This window comes from Aquarana catesbeiana, linkage group LG04 (assembly GCF_042186555.1).
Source record: "Aquarana catesbeiana isolate 2022-GZ linkage group LG04, ASM4218655v1, whole genome shotgun sequence".
NCBI classification, from domain to species: Eukaryota; Metazoa; Chordata; class Amphibia; order Anura; family Ranidae; genus Aquarana; species Aquarana catesbeiana.
The window spans coordinates 194803983-194829221 of NC_133327.1; the positions used below are offsets into that span (position 1 = coordinate 194803983).

Here is a 25239-nt window from a genome sequence, read left to right on the forward strand (position 1 = left end):
TTTCCTTGGAAGTCTGGTTCCTGAATGGGAGTTTCTGCAATTGATGTACTATAGGCAAACAGACTGTGAACTTTACAAGAGTAGTTGCACTCATTTTCCCCAGAGCTTAGTGAATGTGGTAAAGCCCTGCAGATTTCCATCATTCAATCATGTGCAAGCAAAGATGCTGTCTTTTTTTTTTTTTTTTTTATATTCCTTGCACCTGGTTGGGTATTCCTTACAAAGGGAAGCTTCACCACAATCACTAAGCTCTGGGGAAAATGAGTGCAAAGTGCACAGCCATTAGTAAATCAACCACACTGTGTTCAATCAAATTAGCTGATGCGCTTGCAGTGTTCTAATAAGGAAAATTACAGTATCTGCATCCCTTTGGAAGTATTTGCCCATAAGGGAGCATCTCACCAAAAATAAAATTGCTATTGCAGGGGATGTCTAACATTAGATTTGTATCTTAGTGTAGACTTCCAGGTAAACCAGTGAGCCAATCACATAAGCAGAAAATGAAATTTCTGGGGAGAAGACACAGAAGGCCTTCGGGTTGTCAAATTGCATTGAATTTTACAGAAAATCACAGTGACTGCAGATCGAAAAAGGTCATTTTTAAAAACATTAAACTGCAACGCGGCTTCTGTAGCAATGGTATGTACTGTACAGCAATTTACTGTATTTTTTTTTCTTTATATATGTGCTATTTTAGTTACCCTTCAAGTGCAGACAAGAACAAGAACTCTTTAACCACTTCAGCCCCAGAAGGATTTACCCCCTTCCTGACCAAGTCCTTTTTTGCGATACGGCACTGCGTCTCTTTAACTGACAATTGCGCGGTCATGCGACGTACCCTATCAAAATTTATGTCCTTTTTTTCCCACAAATAGAGCTTTCTTTTGGTGTTATTTGATCACCTCTGCAGTTTTTATTTTTTGCGTTATAAACAAATAAAGAGCGAATATTTTGGAAAAAAAGCAATGTTTTTACTTTTTGCTATAATAAATATCCCAAAAAAATATATAAAAAACAAATTTCTTCCTCAGTTTAGGCCGATATGTATTCTTCTACATATTTTTGGTTAAAAAAATAGCTAAAAAAATGGAGGAAAAAAAAAAATTTTTTTTACTTACGTGAAATGGCTGTTGCTAGGCAGTCTTCCTAATCTGCCTCTTCCTACGCCTCGGTGATGTTGTCTCTTCTCCTCCCCACATTGTTTTCTGGGGAATGGGGCGTGGTGTGTTATGGGAACTGTGTGTGCCCCACAACACATCGCGTTCCATTCACAAAGCGCTGTGCAACTCGCGCATGCGCAGTAGGAAACGGGCAGTGAAGCCATAAGGCTCCACTGCCTGTTTCCCTTAGGATGGCGGTGCCGGGACCCGAGAGCCAAGGGACTGGTCGGCCTCGGGCAGCCGACATCGCGGGCACCCAGGACAGGTAAGTACTTATTTAAAGTCAGCAGCTACAGTGTTTGTAGCTGCTGACTTTTAATTTTTTTTTTTTTTTTTTTTACGGCCGGAATCTTGCTTTAACATGCATATGGAATCCCTTCTCTGCTTTTTTTAAATTCATAAAATTACAAAAATTTAAAGCTGTCACTTTTTTGTTTATTAAAGCGGGGTTCCACCCAAAAATGGAACTTCCGCTTTAAGGGAAGGTGACCATCTGACTTGCCACATTTGGCATGTCATTTTTTTTGGGGGGGGGGGGGGGACCCTCTTTTTAGAGGGCTTCACAGTGCCGGAAGTCGCGCGGCTCGTGCATGCACAGTGAAGCTGTTGTGAAGCCACAGCCGGGCGCCCACAGTGACAATGCCGGTGCCACAGAGAGGAGGGGGAGAAGAGCGGGGCTTTGATCCTCCACATCGCTGGACCCTGGGACAGGTAAGTGTCCGATTATTAAAAGTCAGCAGCTGCAGTATTTGTAGCTGTGGACTTTTTTTTTTTTTTTAAGCGGAACTCCGCTTTAAGTGAAATCTGCTCCTAAGATTAGCCTTTAGATATATGAAATCATTAAACAAAGGTATACATCAGCCATACAATACACTACCCGATATAGCAGTACATGTCCTATTTGTTGCAATTAGTATGTTTTGAGGATACACAGATATCTGCATTTACATACACTTGTGTTTTCCTCACAGTGTGATTGAATAATCAGTAGCCTTATCTTTTGTTTACTCTGAAATAATGAAATAAATATATATGTTCTGATTGATGGGATGTACAAATTCACACCTCTTTGTTCCTGCTAGAGTCTAGACAAAAGATGCTTCTGCAATGAATGAGCATCTAGTAAGCTGGTGGGGAACAATGAACTGCATAAACAATCCTACAGCATCTGGCTGTCTCTGATGACTTTCCAGGAACATTTTAAAGGATTTCCCAAGTGATCTAAACGTCTGATGAAACATAAAATAAACACATTAGACATGCTATTATCTGTGGGATGATGGACAGGGGTTCACGTTTACCACATGTCTCTAAATTAAAAATGCATACTGTTAGTGAATCAGAACATGTTTTATTTATAATATTACATATAATAAAAATACATCACTTACACTAGGGGTAGGCAACCTTTTGAGCACAGTGCGCTGAAAAGTGTTTTCAAACAAATTGAGCATGCCGATTTTATAACAAAAAAATGTTAACTTCACACTCTCTATCACGAAAAGGATTTTTTATAAAGTAAATTCTGTAAATTACTTGAGTAATAGTGACTAATTAACAACCTGCACTCTCAAACCTCCAGTCCCCAGATCAGCCCCAATTCCTGCACCTTCACACCTCAGATCACTATACCCCCTGCAAATATGTCCCCCCACTGGTCATCTCCCCTCACTGTACCCTGCACATCTTCTCCACCTCTGTACCCCCTGCACATCTGCCCCACCACTGTATCACCCTGCTCTTCTGTTCCACCACTGTAACCCCCTTGCTCATCTGCCCCACCACTGTACACCCATGCTTTTCTGTCTCACCGCTGAACCACCTTCTCACATGTCCTAACACTGAACGCATCTGCTCCACCACTGTAACCCCCTTTTGTCATCTGCCCCACCACTGTTCCCCCTGCTCATCTGTCCCATCAATGTACCTCCTTTCTCCTCTTCCCTGCCACTGTACCCCCCTGCAAATTGTCCCCACCTCTGTACCCCCCGCTCTTCTGCCCCACCTCTGTACCCCCTGCTCTTCTGCACCCCCTTACTCTTCTGCCCCACTTCTGCACCCCCTTACTCTTCTGCCCCACCACTGTAACCCCCTGCTCATCTGTCCCACTAATGCACCTCCCTTTCACATCTGCCCCAACACTGAACCCCCCGCTTATCTTTCCCACCACTGTAACCCCCTGTTCATCTGCCCTACCCCTGTACTGTACTCTTCTGTTTCACCGCTGAACCCCCTTCTCATCTCTGCCACCACTGAACCTCCTGCCCAACCACTGTACCCCCTGAATATCTGCCCCACCGCTGTACCCCCATTCTTCTGTCCCACCGATGAACCCCCTTCTCATCGCTCCCACCACTATAACCCCCATTCTCATCTGCCCGACCAATGTACCTCCTTTTTCCCCTGCCCCTGTACCCCCCTGCTCTTTTGCTCCATCAATGAACCTCCTGCTCCTCTGTCCTACCACTGTAACCCCCTGCTCATTTGCCCCCATCACTGTAACCCCCTTGCTCTTCTGTCCCACCGCAAAACCCCCTTCTCATCTCTTCCACTACAGTACCCCCTGCACATCTGCCCCACCATCGTACCCTCCTGCTCTTCTGTCCCACCGCTAAACCCCCCTGCTCATCTGCCCCACCGCTGTACCCTCCTACTTATCTGTTCCACTTCTGTACCCTCTTCTCATCTATATGTGGGATATGCAAAGTAGTGCAAGGAAGCAGAGATGAGACACATCTACCTGTCCTGGCTAACTCATCCTGCTGATCCACCTCTCGCATCCAGCCCACGTGCTTGTATGCGATGTCACATACAAGCATCTGGAATGGATACGCAATGATGAGCTCAGGTCAGGGGCATTTTCTGAAAGCAGTGGGCCTATGCACCAGATCGGGCCCCCGCAGCTGAGAAAAAGTGCGCCGCCGATTGCCTCAGCAAACTTGGGTGTGATTTTCATTGTGCTGAATACTGGCTGCGGCTTAAAGGAACACAGAGTGCAGGGGTTCAGTAGTAAGTGATGCAAAGTTCAGGGGTCAGGTGTAAGTGACGCAGAGTTCAGAGGTTGGGAGTAGGTGATGTAGAGGTTGGTAGTAGTAGATGATGCAGAGCTGAGGGGTCAGTAGTAAGCGACTCATACACACAAACACATAAATAAGGCCCCTTTCACACTGGGGCGGGGAGGTGCGTCGGCGGTAAAGCACCGTTATTGTTAGCGGCGCTTTACCGTCATTTTAGCGGCGGTATTTGGCCGCTAGCAGGGGATTTTACCCCCCCCCGCTAGCGGCCGAGAAAGGGTTAAAAACCACCGCAAAGCGCCTCTGCAGATGCGCTTTGCTGGCGGTATAGCCACGCTGCCCCACCGATTTCAATGGGCAGGAGTGGTGAAGGAGCGGTGTATACACCGCTCCAAAGATGCTGCTAGCAGGGCTTTTTTTCCCGTCCTGGCAGCGCACCGTTCCAGTGTGAAAGCCCTCAGGGCTTTCACACTGGAGACACAGCAGCGGCTGTTTCAGGTCGGTTTGCAGGCACTATTCTTAGCGCAGTAGCACCTGCAAACCGCCCCAGTGTGAAAGGGGTCTAAATATATATTTTCTTTTTCAACAAAGTTCCCAAAAGCTTAACAGTAATCCCACAAACTGTCACCTGATTGTGGGTTTCTCAATCACAGTGAAATCCCTTCTTTGAGATTGGTAGTGGCAACCAAGCGAGTCATCTTCCTCCAGATGATGGGCGGGGCTAGCAGGACTGTGATTGGCTTTGGCCAATCGCAGTCCTCCTCCTCCTGGAAACAGGGACTGCCCCCCTTAGCAGAACTGCACCCAATCTCTTCATCATCACAAGGGCTGATGACCGACCACAGCTACAACAAAGTTAGATAACCAATCAATGTTTCCCATCGTTTACAATGTGTGGGGACACAGTGCCTTCCCCCAGTGCAGGTGCAGCATGGGGAATTGTGAGATTTGAATGCATTAGTCTCGCTGACACTTCCCTTCACTGTTCTGCTGTTGGGAAGGGAGTCGTGTGCTGGCAAAAGAGGCTTTGCGTGCCGGGGGTTACCTACCCCTGACTTACACTAACCCACAAGGCAGCAATTGCAACAATGTACAGAAATTGACTTTAAAGGAACACTGTTATACAAATAATGAAACGATTTCAAAGAGCTTGTTCAAGCACTTTTATTGAAGTACTGGAGAGAGGTACCCACTGCTTCAAGATATTAGATCCATTACACCTTAGTGCTAGTGGACCATTCTGTACATTGGTGCAAAAGCTTGGCTCAAGAGTCAGACTAGTTGTTAAAGGGAATGTATAGTGTTTTGCATATTTTTTTCCTTTATCTTCAGTTAAAGTTCCTTTCTTAATATTTAGTCAGCTACAGATGAAACACTGCTTATAAACATTTCACATTTACCACTTGTAGCCAGCAAGCGATGAGGGCAAAGTCAGATGTCAGGGTTTTTGAGGACTCATATTCTTTTACGCTCTAAAATCAGTGGTTATCAAATACTATGGCGTAGGTCACTGCCTGACCGTGCCCTCTCCTCTCCCTGGCAGCTGAAGATCCCTTAACCTTCCACAGTGCCTCCCAACCGCCCATAGTGCCCTCAGGCCCCCTGGGAGCCCTCAGCCTCCACAATGCTCCTCAAGCTCCCACAGTGCCCCACCAGCCTGCTGCAGAGTCTCCATAACACCTTCAACCTCAGTGTCCAACAGTACCAGGGCCAACAAGTTTGCAAAGTCCCCTAACCCTCTTCACAACCCTTATCCTTTCCACAGTGACACAGAGCCCCATACAGAGCTTTCCAGCATGTTAATACATGTTTTGCATTCCCATATCATGATTGCATGACTATAAATGTTATTCTTTACTGTTAGGGCATCAAAGGATTTGGAAGAATTTACAGAGCTCTGGTCTCATAAAAGGCCAAAACTCATTGCTCTAAATAGCCGTAATAGTTTGTTTTCATAATAGAATTGCAGGGTATCAGGTTACATACACAATACGCATCTAAATGACTAAGGGCTCATTCACACCAGCCACATGGTGCGAGGCAGTGGATTGCTGTGCACTGCGCTGAAACAAAGTACTGCATGCTGTACTTTTTTCAGCGCACTGTGCCCAGAAACCACTGCATTGCAGTGGTATGAACCAAGCACACAGGAGAAAGGGCATTTTGCCTTGTCCATGTGGTGGGATAGTGCTGGAATAGGCACCCAATGCATTCCCACCACATGTGGTAAAAATCTACCCTTAGAGAAGGGAAAATCTCCCTTCTTTCTGACAAAAATAATGGCAGTAAATACACTTTTATTCTGAAAGGGCAGCTAACATGTGCAGATACAATTAACTGCCACGCCCTCCAGCTGCGCTTAAGCTGGCCATACACATATAGATTTTTTTCCATTTATCCTGCATGCTGAACAGGAAAAAGTTAAACAGATTCCTCCCTCCATGCTTGGATAATTCTCCCGCTGTGGCTATTTTATATTGACAACTGACCCTTCGGCTGTCAAAATACACGATCAGTAGCTGCATCTCATTGGATGCAACTGCTGTTCTTTCAACAAATTTCCACCTGGCTCCTTCAATTTTTCAATTGAGGGATGCTGAGTGGTTCACCATAAATCGGCTGAAATTCCAACAGTGTATGGCCAGATTAACTCACCTTTCTTTCTGCTCGGTTTGTCTGCTGGGAGATAGAAGGATGTCCTATGTAGGCTCCAAGTCACAAATCGGAGCTCACAAAGGCTGGAGGCTCCTTCTTTACCCCATGTGCAGGCATTGGATGCTTGAGCGGGCAACCACCAAGCATTAATGTGTGAGGAGAAAGAGCAAGTCACATGCACCCCATACCTGGTGGTTCCAGAGATTTCTCTTTACCCCAGGCAGCCAAAAACAAGGCACAGATTCACAGAAAAGAAACCTATATTTTTTCTTATAGTACACCACAGGACTTTTGGAGCTATGGTAGTAAATGGGTATCGGAAAAGGTATATTCAGATTATGCTGTCTGCTGTGCAGCTAATCTGTGATGTTTATGTTGGAGACATCTATACAGACAGGGTGGCTGCTATGAGTCCAATAACAATAAACACTAAACAAGTGTCTCCAACTAACAAACAAATATATAAATACACACACAAATAAGCTATAAAATCAGCATGCAGCATTGTTACCAGCAGCCCTGAAACCTGATCCGACTGTCATTTCCTGACCTCCCTTATCCTGACAAGAAGACGTAGAGTGAGGCAGTTGTCTTTATGGCGATCATTTATGATACACAGGGCCCAAGCTACATCAGCTAAAGCAACAAACATGTAAATTTGCTGTACATATAAACAACCCTTAATGCCAAACTTCAGGAAAACTAAAAATCCTCCCTTGCAGTGGGCCCTGCACTACAAAAGGTGTATGCCTAGGGGACCAGGTACAGCAATTTATGTACCTCCACTCCCACAGGTTTTTTGGGCTGCTAGACTGATCCCTACAGCTTCTTTTCCCCTGCATTCTGGCAACCCAAGGTCCTCCGACACCGTCAAGATCATAGCCCTGCACTGGATTTGAGGACACCAGGAGACACTGCCGAGGCGGAGAGAAACGCCATTTGCTGGAGAAGTAGAGGACAGCCGCTCTTATCATACTAACTAAACGAGCAGTTAAGCTTTGCAGTGCAGACAAGGCTTTTAGTTTTCCTGGAGTACAGCTTTAAATTTATTCTCATTTCTTGAATTGTTTCCAATGTGTGACCAGTGAATTAATGAGTTGCTTTGTCCTCTGGAAAATACTAAGAGTGAACATTTTATTTTTAAAAACGTTAAGAAGTTTTTCCTGTTCCCAGATGCCCTTTCTTGACTTCTGTGCACGAACTTCTGCTTGTAATAGTTGTTTGTAAAATGTCCAGTGGTGGTCACGCTCTGCATGTATGTTGGGAATATGAGCAGCTCTTCCCAGTCCTTCTTTAAGTAGTAAGACGTTCAGGCATTCATTAAAGAACCTTCCCTGAGTAAGCAAAGACATAATAATGGTATGTTATAGGCAAACGATAACTCTTGTGTTTGTTCCACTTTCATTTATAGTTCAAAAACATTAATATAGGTTAACAAATGTTTGCCAGTTTTGTGTGTTATATCCATTAGCCCTTATCTGGACATAATATCCTTTGCAAAGAAATGAAGGACACAGATACGAAGGACTCTTAAGGGGTGTTATAACACCGATTATAACACTTAGTCACATTGCAGCTTTGTAAAAAAAAAAAAAAAAAAGTAAAAAAGCACACAATACATTAATAATACAGTATAATCAATATTCTGTATGTCCATACAAAGGTAATTTCCACTATTAATCTCTCATAAATTACCAATATCTTATGCAGCGTCAAAGTTAAAGAAAAAAGACCTACAGGAGCCATAACCCTGATAGTAATACATACATTGAGAGAAAAATCAATAGGAATGAGCACTCTATTCAAACGACAGATGAGACAATTATCCTGTTAGTCCAGATACATTGGCCATTGTCTGTAGGACCAGAAAAATAATTTCTCTGAGGGCTATGTCCTAAAGATGCATTATAAGCTTTCCAATTCCCTTCCAAAACTGTCAAAATGTTATCAGTTGATTTCAAGAGACTGGCATAAGTGTCATAAGAGATATACCATGCTGACTATCCTTTTAATTCTCTATTAATCTTGACTGATGCAAGGATGAATAAAGATAACCAACAGTGCCTGACAGCCAAGGAACGTGCATGTCTGGTGAAGGAAACTTTGCCTGAGGATCTCTTTCAGAGCAATCTGCAGGTTTAGTAAAAATGTGAAGAATTATAAGATTAATGAACAAAAAGTGACATGAAACATATGAAACAATAACTGAGAACTGAAAGGGCACCAAATGGCCCTAATGATCTGCTAAATAAAAAAAAAATGTTACTTTATTTATTGGACAGACTTGGTCTCCACCAACCACTGAAAACATGTTGTATTTTGACATTTTTGGGCCAGGAGGCTCAACATCAGTGAAGCCATCGGCTTAACCCAGAAGTGCTGACAGCTTACTGATGACGTGACAGAAGAAGATGGCCATGCGAGACCAAGGGGGGTGCAGAGAAGAAGCGTATCTCAGCAGGACAACGCTAAATCCGCTATGCCGGTGAGTACCTTAAATGTGCAGGACCTGCAACCAGGTAACTGGGAGTTAAAAATGAAAAGGGGGAGGGATAGGGAGAGTAAAGTTCCTCTTTAAAGCAGAACTTCACCCAAAATTGAAAGTTCCCCTTGCTTGCCTCCTCCCTCCCCCTTTAACATTTACCATTTGTAGCTGCTGTGTTTTAATTTTTTGGGGAGACTGAAGCTCCTCTTTAATTATAAATGTGACTGCTTACCCATGAACAATATATTTTTGCCATCAGTGTGCATAACAGTATGAGGGAACAGAACCCTTCAAAAAGAGGGAATCCAGGGATATGTGTTTTATACTGTTATCACTGTGGAGTTGGAAATCAGTGTGTGTAAAGTTGGCCATAGGTGTACAGATTTTCATAGATTCCCCCATCCATGCTAAACAGTGTGAATGGAGGAATCTCCCATTGCTGACTATTGTATTCTGAAAGCTGATTGGCCTTTAATTCCTCAATCAAAGTTTGTTGAGACATGTGCTAATTTGGTCAATTTACAGGAATCAGCACAGTTATAATTTATGACTAAATACTTGGATTCTAGCAAAGGCTCAGTCATGACTGGCCCTATTTAACTGAACACATGCTGAAAATGAAAGTAAAAAAATGGCTAGTTGAAGTTGCTCAAGAAAATCAGGAAATACAGGTTTGTTCTGTGCTTACACTGATCTGATTGTCCTCTTATGTTACTCTGTGTACTCAGTAAATAAAAAATCCCTTCAACCTTTTCTCATATACAAAAAAATACACACACACACTCTCCCACATATATACACTGTATATATACATTATATATTGAACTATTGAACATGATGCTGGGAGTGTGTTCTGGATGGCAGGTATATGTCCCCACTATTTGGGTTGTGGTACCCTTAAGGGAGAGCTCGACAGACATTGTTAGTACTCAAGGGTTCTCACCCATGCAGATCATCCTGTCAGAGCGAAGAGGACTGATTTTCTGTACTCTCTGGATTGTTTAGTTACGTTTTCATTAGGGACCCAGAATTTTGGAGGTTCAGAGAGACTTTTGGGTGGGAAAAGAACCCTCCAAAACATAATTACAGGGACTCTGGCCCTGAAGAGGTTACGCCACATGCAAGGGAGCCTTGAAAAGTAGCAGGAAGGAAACAGCAGGTATCTGTGAGGTAATGTGGAGCGGTTCTCAACTGTGAACATGGATGGACCCTCTGGAGATTGGTGTTTTGCTGAGATCCAAAAACCTAGTGTGGGGCTGAGAGACTGGTGGAGAACTGTGTTGCATGAGTGTGAACTGTTTACTGTACTTTTTGTGAAAGCTATTTGTGTTTGCCTGTTTTGTGAGACCAATAAGGACTATTAACTAATGGCTTGCTGGTGATCTTGGGCCCTCCATATTACAGGAGGCCCACATTATAGCTAGAAGTATAGAAGTATACAGGCAAAGAACTCCTCCTGCAACATGGACCATAAGGATTATTGTACACAAAATGACTGGTTTATATTTTGATATCACTTCAGCTTTTTAAAATAAAAACAAAAAAAATGTAAAGGTAAGATTAGATAAAACACTAGTGCAGTAAAACATATTTAATAACTAAATAATACATTTTTTATAGACAGCCTTACATCAGGCCAAAAACATGGATAACTGAGGAAGGAGGGACAGAGGAATTTGGTTCCAAAAGAAGCACTGTCCTTCAAAATAAGGAACATTTAGGGTATGCTAAGGAATGTGCATACAAACACATACATACAAATTTAATATACAAAACTACCATTTGGAAACTAAAGTTTCTTCCATGACATTGCTTTTTAACACTTTTTGTAAATTTGTGCAAAACACAACATATTGCGTAGGGGATTTTTCACAGTCGGAGCTGTAAGGATGTGGAACTCTCTTTCACAATCGGTGGTGTGGTCAGGAAGTATGGATAGTTTTAAAAGACTCTTGGATGTGCATCTTAGCTAAAACAATAAAACGGGGATATGGGAAATAGTTTCCACATGAACACACAAACATCTACACAGGTTGAACTGGATGGACTGTTGTCTTTATTGAACCTTACCAACTATGTAACTATGTATATTCAAATTTACCCATATATACACATACAGTTTATTGTGATTTATCTATCCCCTTCCTTTAACATAAGCTCACTGTTAAAGGAGAAGTAGGGCCAAGAAGAAGTAGTGCATTCCTGTGACCCGTTTTCAGGGCTGAGTCGTCACTCAGTCGGTCCAGGCTCTGGATTGATCACGACTTTAATGTCAGGATTCACCCAGATGCCTGGACCAGTAGCTGGTTCAGCCTCTCTGCGAACCACTGTGAGATGAGCCAGCCGTGCCCATCCCTTCCACAGCCCAGTGCTCCAGTGAGCACTGGAGGGGCAGAGCAGAGAGCCGGTGACTGACGGTCATCAGCTCCCTGCAGTCTGAAGACCGAGAACTGAGCAATCAGCAATGTTTGATTGCTCAGTTTTCGGTCTTAGAGGCAGCGGGTGACTGATGCTGCATCCAGCTAGGTGAGTATGTATTTTTTATTGTTTATTCCCGCACTTCTCTTTTAATACATATAATCTTCTAGATACACGTTAAAATTTTGTTTATTGAATTTGTAAAATACAACATTTTTGGAAGAAATGCAGGAAATAAAGTTACAATACAAAAAAAGTGTTTGGCGGCAATTTTCTTATTCATAAACAGTGGCGGCTGGTGAAGTTTTAGAATGGGGGTGCGCCAGACCCTGCCCTTCCTTTTTGACCACTCCCACTTTGTGAAAATGGGTGTAGTTTCAGCGAAATAGTGGGCGTGACTTAAAGGGTGTGGCTCTAAGGGGGTGTGGTTAGCATCTGAGATGAACCAGGGATGGAGGGAGAGAGGGAGGGACAGCAGGCCCAGATCCTACACAACAATAGAAATATATGTATTCTAGAAAGTTTAACAATCAGCAGATAAAGATACTCCAAACACCTGATGTTAGCACTTCATTCATCCCGGCACCATGGTTGTTATGGTGTCAGGATGATTGAAGCGCATTATTTCTATTATTACATTGTAATATAAAATTAAATCATTCAACTCACCATAATGCAGAATCAATGTGAGCCCTGAGCGTGTCACCTGCCACACCCAGATGCCATTAGGTGTCCCCAGCGGAGTCTGTCCTTACATCAGGTGCCCCCAGCAGAGCCCGTCCTTACATTAGGTGCCCTCAGCGGAGTCCGTCCTTACATCAGGTGCCCCCAGCGGAGTCCGTCCTTACATCAGGTGCCCCCAGCAGAGTCCCTCCTTACATCAGGTGCCCCTAGCGGAATCCGTTCTTACATCAGGTGCCCCCAGCGGAATCCGTTCTTACATCAGGTGCCTCCAGCGGAGTCCCTCCTTACATCTGTGTCCCCATCAGTGGAGTCCCTCCTTACATCTGTGTCCCCATCAGCGGAGTCCCTCCTTACATCAGTGTCCCCAGCGAAGTCCCTGCTTACATCAGTGTCCCCAGCGTAGTCCCTCCTTACATCTGTGTCGCCATCAGCGGAGTCCCTCCTTACATCAGTATCCCCATCAGCGGAGTCCCTCCTTACATCAGTGTCCCCATCACCGGAGTCCCTCCTTACATCAGTGTCCCCATCAGCAGAGTCCCTCCTTACATCAGTGTCCCCATCAGCAGAGTCCCTCCTTACATCTGTGTCCCCATCAGCGGAGTTCCTCCTTACATCTGTGTCCCCATCAGCGGAGTCCCTCCTTACATCAGTGTCCTCATCAGCGGAGTCCCTCCTTACATCTGTGTCCCCATCAGCAGAGTCCCTCCTTACATCTGTGTTCTCATCAGCGGAGTCCCTCCTTACATCTGTGTCCCCATCAGCGGAGTCCCTCCTTACATCTGTGTCCCCATCAGCGGAGTCCTCCTTACATCTGTGTCCCCATCAGAGGAGCCCCTCCTTACATCTGTGTCCCAATCAGTGGAGTCCCTCCTTACATCTGTGTCCCCAGCGGAGTCCCTCCTTACATCTGTGTCCCCAGCGGAGCCCCTCCTTACATCTGTGTTCCCATCAGCAGAGCAGCAGGGTCCTCCTCATATCTGTGTCCCCGGCAGCACAGCCCTCCTTCATGACGCGTCTGTCTCTCCCCTTCAGCTGCAGCTAGTTCCTGTCTTTCTCCATGTGTTTAGTGGAGAGGGGAGGGGCCTCCCCTCTCCACTAAACACAAGTTGTTTAGGCGGCAGCCATCTTTTTGTAGCCCGCCGGAAGTGATTTGTTCTCACACCTATGGACGGGCCGCCACTGTTCATAAAGTTGAGAATGAAACCGTTTGTGGTGTCCATTATAAGAGTAGCCATATTAGGACTGCTCCCATCCTGATTCAACACATCTGTGCATACCAATTACTAAATGTTTTTGAAGATGGGAAGATGAAAGACACCTACTCATTTAGGGCCAACCTAATTCTGTAAATCCAAAGCTGTACATGCACACATGCAATCAATCATATGTTAGGATCACAACATGGCACTTCAGCAGCAGTACCAAGTCAAATATCTAACCCAGGGCTCGACAAATCCCAGCCCCCAGGTCGCCATGGAGACTAGTATTTGCATCCTGGCGCTTGGGCTATCGTCAGTTGTCCACTTCATTACTGTGCTATAGCCAAAAAGACGGCTACAGCGCCTGTCTGTTCTGGGAGGGCGTCCATGGACATCCTCCCAGAACCGCACCCCCTGCATGCCCCCTGGGACGTGCATCTGGCGCACTCTGTGATTGCAGTGTCTTTAGGACACAGCTGATCACAGATTGCGGTAAAGGGCCAATCATAGCGGCCCTATACCATGTGATCAGATTTTTTTTAAAATCCATTAAAGAGTATTTTTTCAAAAAAAAAAAATGCGTTTGAAAGACCGCTGCGTAAATACAGTGTGACATAAAATATTTTATTCTCTATGGTCTCTGCTAAAAAAATATATATAATGTTTGGGGGTTCGAAGTAATTTTCTAGCAAAAAATACTGATTTTAACAGCAGGTGTCAGAAAAAGGTTTAGTCTTTAAAGCGGACCTTCAGTCATTTTTTTAACTTTCCATCTATTAAATCTTCTGCCCTCGTTTTAACTATGGATAGTAAAACATTATTTCTCTGCCAGTAAATACCTTATACAGCCCACTTCCTGTTTTTTGTCTGGTCATTAGCCTAGGCTTATGACATCATGCACAGCTCTCTCTCTCACTCTCCTGAGTTTGCCAGGAATGGAGGGGGGATGAGGACCAATGAGAGCTGCAGGGCTGCAGAGCTGGAGGTGTGCCTCTGTGTGTGTAAATCCAGGAAGTAAACAGGCAGTTAAAATGGATGCAGCCAGACTCGATGGAGGGAGATTTCTTCAGCATATTTGGCAAGTACAGAATCACATTATTTATAAAATAATATACAAAGTGGTTGGAGGGAAGCTTCAGAATGGCACAGATGTTTTTATTACAAATTATGTGAGCAGACTGCAGTTCCTCTTTAACCACTTTAAGACTGGGCCTATTTTTCAAACTTGTTGTTTACAAGTTAAAATCATTTTTTTTTGGTAGAAAATTACTTAGAACCCCCAAACATTATATATATATTTTTTCTAACACCCTAGAGAATAAAATGGCGGTCGTTGCAATACTTTCTGTCACACCGTATTTGCGCAGCGGTCTTAAAAGTGCACTTGTTTTGGAAAAAATACACTTTTTTGAATTAAAAAATAAGACAACAGTTAAGTTAGCCCAATTTTTTTTATATTGTGAAAGATGATGTTACGCCGAGTAAATTGATATGCAACATATTATGCTTCAAAATTGCGCCCGCTTGTGGAATGGCAACAAACTTTTATCTTTAAAAATCTCCATATGCAATGTTTAAAAAATTCTACAGGTTGCATGTTTTGAGTTACAGAGGAGGTCTAAGGCTGGAATTATTGCTCTCACTCTAAGGATCGCGGTGATACCTCACATGTGTGGTTTGAACACCGTTTTCCTATGCGGGCGCTACTCACGTATGCGTTCGCTTCTGTGCGTGATTATTGATTTTACTCTTTGTTTTTTATTTTTACACTATTCTTTAAAAAAAAAAAAAAAAAATTGTATAATTTTTATTCCTATTACAAGGAATGTAAACATCCCTTGTAATAGAAAGAAAACATGATAGGACCTCTTAGACCCCTTTCACACTGGGGCGGTTTGCAGGCAGTATTGCGCTAAAAATACCGCCTGCAAACCGCCCCTAAACAGCCTCCGCTGTTTGTTCAGTGTGAAAACACTGAAGCGGTGCGCAGGCAGGGCAGTGAAAAAAGTCCTGCAAACCGCTTTTTTGGAGCGGTGAAGGAGTGGTGTATTCACCGCTCCTTCCCATTGAAATCAGTGGGACAGCGCGGCTATACCGCGGCAATACCGCAGCTATAGCCGCGCTGTACGAGGGATTTTAACCCTTTTTCGGCCGCCAGCTAGCGCACCCTTTTTCGGCCGCCAAAACCGCACCGCTAGCGGCCGAATACCGCTGCAAGAACGACGGCACAGCAGCGCTAAAAATAGCGCTGTTGTACCGCCGACGCCCCCACCGCCCCAGTGTGAAAGAGGCCCTAAATATGAGATCTGGGGTCAAAAGGACCTCAGATATCATATTTACACTAAAATGCAAAAACAAATGGCTCTAGTAATTGGCAGTGGGCACCAGAGATCGGTGGGAGGGGGGGCCCTTTCCCGCCCCCGATAAAAGTGATCTTGTGGCAAATCCACCACTGAGACCACTTTTATCTGCAAGTGGATCGTCCACTGAAGAAGAGGATACCGGGGTTATGGCAGCTAGCTGCTGCCATAACAACGATATTCCTCTTCAAAGTGCCCCCGTATAATGACGGCATGCGGTCCGTAAGCGGTTAAACCGACCTCATTTACAGACCAAGTTCATCCCTTTGATCTAAGAACGAAATGTTACAATGTTTATAGTTATCAGCGATGTTAAGATAAACTTGGTAGGCTGCCTGTTTTTTTTTGTCAGCTGTCAGAAGTCAGCAGAGAACTTTCTGCATTTGTTACACAGAATCTGGAAATGCTGTTTTAAGATCGGGAGGGGAGTAGAATTGTAATTTTGATTCTTAACGATTAATTGTGCAGCCCATCAGTGCGGTCTCACCAGTGCACATCAGTGAAGGAGAAAAATTACTTATTTGCTAAATTGTATAACAGAAACTAAAAGAAAAATGTGGTTTTTTTTTTCAAATTTTTTTATATATAAAAAATTTAAATAAAAAAACCCAGTGGTGATTAAATACCATCAAAAGAAAGCTCTATTTGTGTGAAAAAGGTCAAAATTTCATTTGAGTATTGCATGACTGCACAATTGTCATTGTCACTGAATGCTGAAAATTGGCATGGGCAGGAAGACGTTAAAAGCACCCTGTATTTAAGTGGTTAAAATGTGTCATCCCTGCCCACTCACATAGCAAGCTAGCTGGCAGGACTGGGACTGGGACCAGGAAATTCCTGGTGAAGTCAAGAGGGAGGGGCTTAAAAGAGTACTTCAGCTACCCATTGACTGAGGAGGTAGCAGGAGGCGGGCTGCACCGCCACCCACTTCCTCTCAGCCAATGGTTACCAAGGATGCAGTGGTTATGACTTCAAATGAGTCAACCCCGCGGGCTTCCTGTGTTGTGGTGGAGTGGCTCTGCAAAGAAGCTGCAGCAGTGACTGAGGTGAGGAATAAAAGAAGAAAGAGTGTTTTGCCCCAACAGTAATTGGAAGCTGCTAGAAATTCTTTCCTTCCCACTCAGCCCCTGGTTACCTTATTATTCCTCCACAAAACTGGAACCTCTTGTCCGGCCTAACGCTCCAATTCATGGTATACATGGTCCATGGCGCCTCGTACTTTTAGAACTTCTTTTGTTTTCTGTGCAGGGACATGGCAGACAGCACATAAGCCCAACACCTTAACACAAACACGAGCCCTCCTAGGGATGCTATCACGCATGCGAAAAAGATGCTGACGGCTTCAGCTTGTATGGCTTCAGGGCTCGGCCAGGAGGTGGGCAACCAACCACAAACATTCCAAAGGATGGATACAATGTGGATAGGCTACATGACTTATGTCCGCATGATCTCATTCAATGTGCCATCTAGGGTATAGAGGGGCGGGCTCCAGGTCCATTTAATGGCTTGAGGTAAAATGAGTCTGGGCTGCTCATTCTAAAATGCCTGGGCCTATTTTCTGTCCCAGTCTGGGCCTGGCACCAGGTGTGAGCAATTCCTATTGCCCAACTCCCCGGACATGCAGTTTCTGGGTGCCGGGCAGCTGTTTTAACCACTTCAGCCTGGAAAGGATTTACCCTCTTCCTGACAGGTCATTTTTTGCGATACGACACTGTACCCAAACAAAATTGACGTCCTTTTTTACCCACAAATAGAGCTTTTTTTTGGTGGTATTTAATCACCTCTGCGGTTTTTATTTTTTGCGCTATAAACAAAAGAGCGACAATTTTGAAAAAAACACAATATTTTTGACTATAATAAATATCCCCCATTTTTTTTTTTAAAACAAATTTTTTCCTCAGTTTAGGCCGATATGTAATCTTCTACATATTTTTGGTAAAAAAAAAAAAAAATCCCAATAAGCGTATATTGATTGGTTTGTGCAAAAGTTATAGCGTCTACAAATAGGGGATATATTTATGGCACTTTTATTATTATTATTTTTTTTTACTAGTAATGGCGGCGATCTGGGATTTTTAATGGGACTGTGACATTGCGACGGACAGATTGGACACTTTTTTGGGACCACTGACATTTATACAGCGATCAGAGCTATAAATAGCCGTTGATTACTGTACAAATGTCACTGACAGGGAAGGGGTTAACACTAGGGGCGATCAAGGTATTAAATATGTTCCCTCAGTGTGTTCTAACTGTAGGGGGAGGATGGGACTGCCCGGGGGAGGAGACTGATCGGTGTTCCTATATACTAGGATCTGTTTCCTCTCCCGTCAGAACGTGGATTGGAGTGTTTACATACACAGACCCTTCTGGCTCTGTCAGGAGCGATCGCGTGTGCCTGGGGGGCATCCCGGCTGCCGGGCATACGCATCGGCTCCTCAGTACCGTGGCCCATATACCGCTTAAACCAGCCGCTGTAAAGCTACGGCGATTTGCGCAGGGGAGCCATTCTGCCGCCATCAAATGATGGCGGGCGGTCGGCAAGCGGTTAAAAAACAGGCTCCTAACTTTATCTGGCTCCTAGATTCAAAGCAAATTTGTCAAGCCCTAAACTGACCTAACTAATTGACTTTTCCAAAGCATGCATATTCTAATGTGGACTGTGAAAACCCTTTCTCCCTCTAACAGTTGATATTTACTGTGCCAAAGTATTCAGTAAAAAACTCATATTACACAACAAGCAACTCTGGTTATGTTTCAGGAGATCTTGAGAAATGTTGTGATATGTGTTAATAGAACAGGTCTATTTATGATGTCTATGTGGAAACACAAAACATAGGAGGGGTTTATTATGGCCTAATTTGTTCTGCATAACCACTGAGGTTGATTTACTAAAGGCAAATAGGCTGTTCACTTTGCAAGGGCGTTTTTCCTTAGATTAGGGGATGAGGTGAATCTCTGCTAATTTCCATCATCCAATCATGTTCAAGTAAAAAAGCTTTTCTTTTTTTTTTTTTTCCCTTTCATGTGATTGGGTATTCTATGCAAAGTGAATTTTCACCACAATTACTATGCTAAGGTAAATTAACACATATCACAACATTCCTTGCAAAATGGACAGCCTAATTGCCATTAGTAAATCAACCCCTTAATATTATTGTACACGACCAGCATATCAAATGCTTAAATTGTTACTAAACCCAGGACTCTGCATTCACTATACTGCATCTGGTCTCCCACAATACACAGAGCATGGGAATGCAATCATTTTACTAAATATAAACAGCTACCGCTAAATACCTTTTCTGATCACATGCATCCTCCCAAGAAAAAAAATCTCTCTAGCAATAAACACCAAACTGAGCATGTGCAGAGTTGCTCCACGAACTCTGTCTTATACTAAGATGTGCCGGTGGTGCGGAGGACGGTCTATGTAGACAGTTTTACCCCGGATGTCTGCATATTTAGATGTGCCTCTTTTATTCATCAACCGTGTGAGTTGCCAAATGTTTTACCTTCAATAAATGTAACCATATTGCTACACTTAGAGGCGCCTCTCTTCTCTTTTATACTCTGTAGCTCCTGCTGGATTTTGTTTCTAATTCCCTATATGGAGGCTGCCATTTGTTGATGGACATTTTATGGTTACACAACCTATCAGATTGCTATAATCTTTTTTATATGGACTATAAACTGAAGTACTTATGAATAAACGGTTGTGGAACGAATCATTTGAGTTTCCATTATTTCTTATGGGGAAATTCATTTTGATATACAAGTGCTTTGCTTTCAGAAGGAATTATGCTCGCAATCCAAGGTTTTACTGTACTGTATTTGTTTTATTAATAATGTATTTATTCTGACATTCTAAAAAAAATAAATGTGATCGGAAGAGACAGAGCAAAAAAAAAAAACTAAACAAAACAAGATACTCTCCATAATCCATACATAATGACTATATTATTATTATAATTATAATACACGATTTACATAGCACAATAGTTTGCGCAGCGTTTTACAATATATAGTGGAGAGAGTACAATAACAATACAATTCAATAGATAAGGAATAGGAGGGCCGTGATCATGGACTCTAAGGGGGGGGGGGTGCTACAAAATGTAAAAGCTGCAGGGGATGACCTGATGGAGGTGATCAAAGCACTGTTTTTAGGTGGAGGTGGGGTAGGTTTCACTGAATAAATGAGTTTCTAGGATAGCATAAAGGTGGACAGGGTAGGAGCTGACTGGACATGCTGGGGTAGGGTGTTTCAGAGGATGAGAGAGGTTCCGGAGAAGTCCTGGAGGCAAGCATGGGAGGAGGTAACAAAGGAGTTAGAGAGCAAGATATCATGGGAGGAGCAGAAAGGACGATTTGGCCGATATCTCGAGATGGAATCGGTAATGTACCAGGGACAGTGCTATGGATGGCTTTGTATGTTGTGGTTAGAATTTTATACATTGGGTTAGTGGAAGGCAGTGAAAGGATTGGTAGAGAGGGGCAGCAGCCATGGATTGGTTAGTAAGGTGTATAGGTCTAGCAGCAGCATTCATGATAGACTGAAAGAGGATAACCTGTGTAAAGGTAGGCCAGCAAGAAGAGAGTTGCAGTAGTAAAGGCAATAGATATCCATGGAGTGAATACGTTCTCTTGTGGTGTCATTAGTTAAAGCAGGGTTCCACTCAAATTTTTAACTTAATCTTACCCCCTTCAGTTAATTGCATAGATGTTCAAATGCCACACGAAAAACATTTTTATCGCTGTAATTACCTTTATATTGTACTTTATTGTGGCACTTCCTGTCCCTCCTCCCATGGGAGTAGGTGTGTTTATTGCCTTTCCCCGGCGCCGCACTGTCTCCTGGGAGCTTAGTGTCAGGCTTCCCAAGATTCAGTGCGGGAACAATGATCATGCTTGTGAACAAGCTGTGAATGAACAGCATTCACCGCATCCAGGAAATCAATGCTTGTGGGCTTCACATGCCCACAAGCAAGATGGAAACAGCCAGCATCACATTTTTAAAGTTATTCTTCAGTACGAAAACAGACAGAGGCCGAAATATTACACCCAAACTGTGAGTATTATTTTGGGATTAGCAAAGTGTCTCAATGACCTAAAAAAAAAAAAAAAAAAAAACAAAGATTGGTCTCCCACTTTAAGAAGGGGTAAATTCTGGAAATTAAACAGCGATTAGGCTGGCAAGATTTAGCCAGTGATTGGATGTGGGGCTCGAAGGAGAGGTCCGAGTCTGAGATGACATCCAGCACCTTAACGTGTGTGGAGGGACCAATAATTGTGCTGTTGATCTCAATGGTCAGCCATGAGGGGGTGATCAGGTAGGAGGAAATATTACAAGATCGGTGATGTTTACGGAGGAGGAGTGAGTGGAGGAAATATTACAAGATCGGTGATGTTTACGGAGGAGGAGTGAGTGGTCGACAGTGCAAAAGCAGCAGAAAGGTCTAAGAGTAGGAGTATGAAGTAATGGCCTTTGGTTTTAGCAGTTAGTAGGTCAGAAGCCAGACTGTAGGGGGCCAGGAAGGTTGTTATCAGTGAGATAACAACTCATGTGGCTGTGAAAGCATGTCAGATTTTTACATGTGATTTTTGCCAGCAGTTATAGCCGCTAGCAATAATCACTGTGTTGTCCCAGCAGAGGCAGCTTCCCCCATCCCCAGGAGGATGCAGGACCATACACAAAGCACAGGACGGCTATCGCATGCACAGTAGACAGCCATCTGTAAAGTTGCAAGCAGTCACAGCCAGCTGTACACAGTTAATAATCTGGTGCCGGGAACCGGAGACTAGTGAAGAAACTGACCCAGGTGAAAACAGAGCTGGATCCAGGGACAGGTGAATAGCTGTTTATTTAATTTTTGCACAAGTGACTGAAGAGTCGCTTTAAAGTGACATTAAAGGTTCCGTTTTTTTTTTTTTTTTTTTAACTTAGCTGTTCTGTGCAATGGTTTTGCACAAAGCAGCCCAGATCCTTTTTCTTGATTTCGATAGTTCATACAACATTTTTTTGCTAAAATAGTAAAAAATAACTTTTTGATGAGACATGCAAGTTCTTACCCTGTTGATAAAGATGAAACAATCAAGCGTGGAGTCTTCTCGGTTTAGAAGCTGAAACCACAGCCTCTGTGAAGGCTGAAGATTAGTCAGCAACCAATGCTTGCCACTTGGAGTTAATTCCACTCCAGCAAGTCTGACCAGTAGGCTGCCATGACCTTGCCCTGGAGAATTCAACAAGAGTAACAGGGAAAGTTAGATATGCAAGAAAGTGACAGGTTAAGATAGCATTAATGTTTTACTGGATGAACCAACTACATATTTTGAAGGGAAACTACAATGGCTGAATAATTTTTGAGATGTTTTAAGAACCAGTACTGTAGACTGCAACACCAGCCACATAAAATGATACCTAAAAAAAGTCCATAAAGAATGGGTTGTCTTTTGTTTGTCACATTTCTTTATTACAACTTACAAGAAAAATCCTTAAGAAATTGCCATTTTATCACATGTAGAATAGACTTCATGTACTGTATATCACAGGAGGCGTGTAACTTTTTTTGAAAGCCAGTGGCGTGTGAAACACACTCAAAAACTTCACCCGGTGCCGAGAAAATGTGCACACACATAAAGAGTGAAACACAAAAACGTGCAACTGGTGTACACAAGCCCTCTAAAATCAGAGGACCTTGCCCTGATCCCCCGGAGCATTAGGCTCCAGACGCGGACTGGGATACTTTACACTTGGTCCATCTGGCCGACACCAGACGCAAACCCTTTCTCTGGAGGGTCTGCCGAAACAGACCCACCCAAGTACTTGGTGGGGCATCCCTGAAGGGAGACCCCATGACAGAGGGTGAACCAAGTCAGAAGGCAATGTCCACCCCCTCCCAAGACTTTCAGGGCAGGCCCAAGGACCTACACCTTACCAGTCACACGTGCAAAAACCGTGTACAAATATAAAAATACAAAAAGTGACAAACAAGGGCTTATATAAAAGAAAGTGGGGGAGAAGGAAGTGGAGAGGAGAGTGAAAAAAGGGTGTAACTATGCATCCAAAAGATGTTTGGTCTCAAGTTTACAAATGATAAAAGTATCCCAGGGGGCACACATCGTGGAAATCACATCCTGATCACCTATGGTGATCAATCAGAACTCAGCTCTCATTAGTCTGACTTTATTACTTAGCTAGTTATACAAATTTCAAACTATGACATTACTATGCCTAGAAAAACTGTAATTTCAAACCAACAGAAAAAGAATCCAGTTATCTCTAACAATCCAGATTAACACTAGATTGAGTAATTTCCAAGTTCAGCCATGAAATATCTAGACATGCAGCCAGAGCAGTTAGAATGGTTAATTACACTTGTAAGCATCCAATTATTTTGGAGTAGAGATGGCTCTGCAGGAAGCCTACTGAGCACCAGATTAATACACTGACGACAGAGGTTGTGGCATGAACATACTGCATCTGTCAAAGCACCTGTTAATTACGATCAAGCTAGCACACCAGGGTATCATTTAAATTTTAGATGTTTTCTACAACAATGACAAAGTTTCATGTGTTAAAACAGACGTACATCAATTAGGACTTGAGAGAATCTAAAAAGTTCAGGAATATCCCCATCCTATTCCACTTTCTGGCCATCTTTAGGTGTGAGATTTTACAGTGGCATTATTGCAGTGTTGTCACCTTGTAGATGTGTAGTTTTAGAGTCTTTATATAGCAACAAACCAAATAAAGCCCAATTCTAGCCAACATGTTTTAAACTGTTTTTTTTATTTTAGAAAAGCCATATGAATTTGTGCTGACTATTGTACACACCCTTGTGTATGTCCCAACTCTTCAACTGTCACTTTTGCTGGACAGCTTGGTCTGCATGTAAATGTGAAGAAAGATATAAATAAAAATGTGAAAAAAGGAACTTATATGTAGAATACTATCATTACAAGTACTATACAGTTACCAAAATATAATCTGGGAAATTCATAAAGGGTGTCGTAGACATACCCTTTAGAATTATGTCAGGGCACAGCTCTGAAATTGTTGGTGTTTGCACAAAACACCCTTTCAGAGACAGGTACATGAATCTGTCAGTCCCTGCACTGAGGTTGGTGTGTCCATACTGTACACTTCTTCCTCAGTGGACTCCCCTCCTTCCTCCCCGCTCACTGCTCATCACAATAACAGGTGCATGGCTGAGGAGTTTAGTACTAACTAAGGATTGAGAGACTAGTTCCCCATTAGGACCACTTTGCTTCTGATTAACAGTGCACGGCAGTGGGCAGATTAATAGCTGCTATTCAGTCCAACAGTGGCTTTCAATACTGCCCACTGCCTTGTGCTGTCACTAAACAGCCAGGAAGACCGGATGGGGACTTTCGGAATCTCTCTACTGACAGCTGAACAGGGCTGGAGTTACAGTATTGTGCGGAAAGCTGTCACATACAAGCTTCAAAGCTCAGACATGCACCACTGGAAGTACTGGTGTACCTGTTTGATAGCTCAGAGTTAGTTTTAATTGCCGCCATTTTCTTAATCTGAGAACTCGCAGTAATTCTTTAAGAATCTGTCAACAGTATAGCAACAGGTTCATAAAGTGGGGGTAATAATAAAAACACATGTAAAGTTATTGACACTGGCGCATTTGCTTACCTGAATTAGGCACAGATAGCTCTTAAGGAAACTACTGCCAGAAACGTGTCGTTATAGTTTTATTGCATTCCCGACAATCCCTGGAATTCATAAAGATTGGCACAGGCAGATTTTGCAAAAGTGTACCTCATGCTTTCTAAAAGTGGTGAAGTATTCAAATTCATATACCTGTCTAAAACATGTACTTGAATTTGGCTCATGCTGCACTACTTTTAGAATGCATGAGAGACACTTTTGCAAAATCTGCTTGAGCCAGGTTTTCTCTACAGCAAAATAAAGTTGGTCTTGAAGAGGAACTGCAGTCTGCTCACATAGTTTGTAATAAAAACATCTTTGCCATTCTGAAGCTTCCCTCCAACCACTTTGCATATTATTTTATATATACGGTGATTCTATGCTTGTCAAATATGCTGCAGAAATCTCCCTCCACTAAGTCTGGCTGCAGCCATTTTAACTGTGGGCAGCTGAAGCTGCTGCCTGTTCACTTCCTGGTTTTACACAGACACAGAGGCACACCTCCAGCTCTCATTGGCCCTCTTATGACTCACCCCCTTCCTTCCTGGCAAACTCTCAGGAGAGTGAGAGAGAGCTGTGCA

The 25239-nt window shown here is 43.3% G+C and overlaps 1 protein-coding gene across 1 annotated transcript in view; it reads right to left on the reverse strand.

Moving 5' to 3' along the window:
• Positions 1 to 3234: 3234 nt before the first annotated feature.
• LG04H3orf33 (linkage group 04 C3orf33 homolog) overlaps positions 3235 to 25239 on the reverse strand; it is a 48759-nt gene continuing 26754 nt past the window's right edge. Inside the window, exons 4-5 of the mRNA XM_073626070.1 lie at positions 22048 to 22208; positions 3235 to 8163 (exon numbers count right to left, since the gene is read on the reverse strand). Of these exons, the coding sequence (XP_073482171.1) occupies positions 7882 to 8163; positions 22048 to 22208 (443 nt within the window). The 3' untranslated portion in view covers positions 3235 to 7881. The remainder of the gene's footprint in view (positions 8164 to 22047; positions 22209 to 25239) is intronic.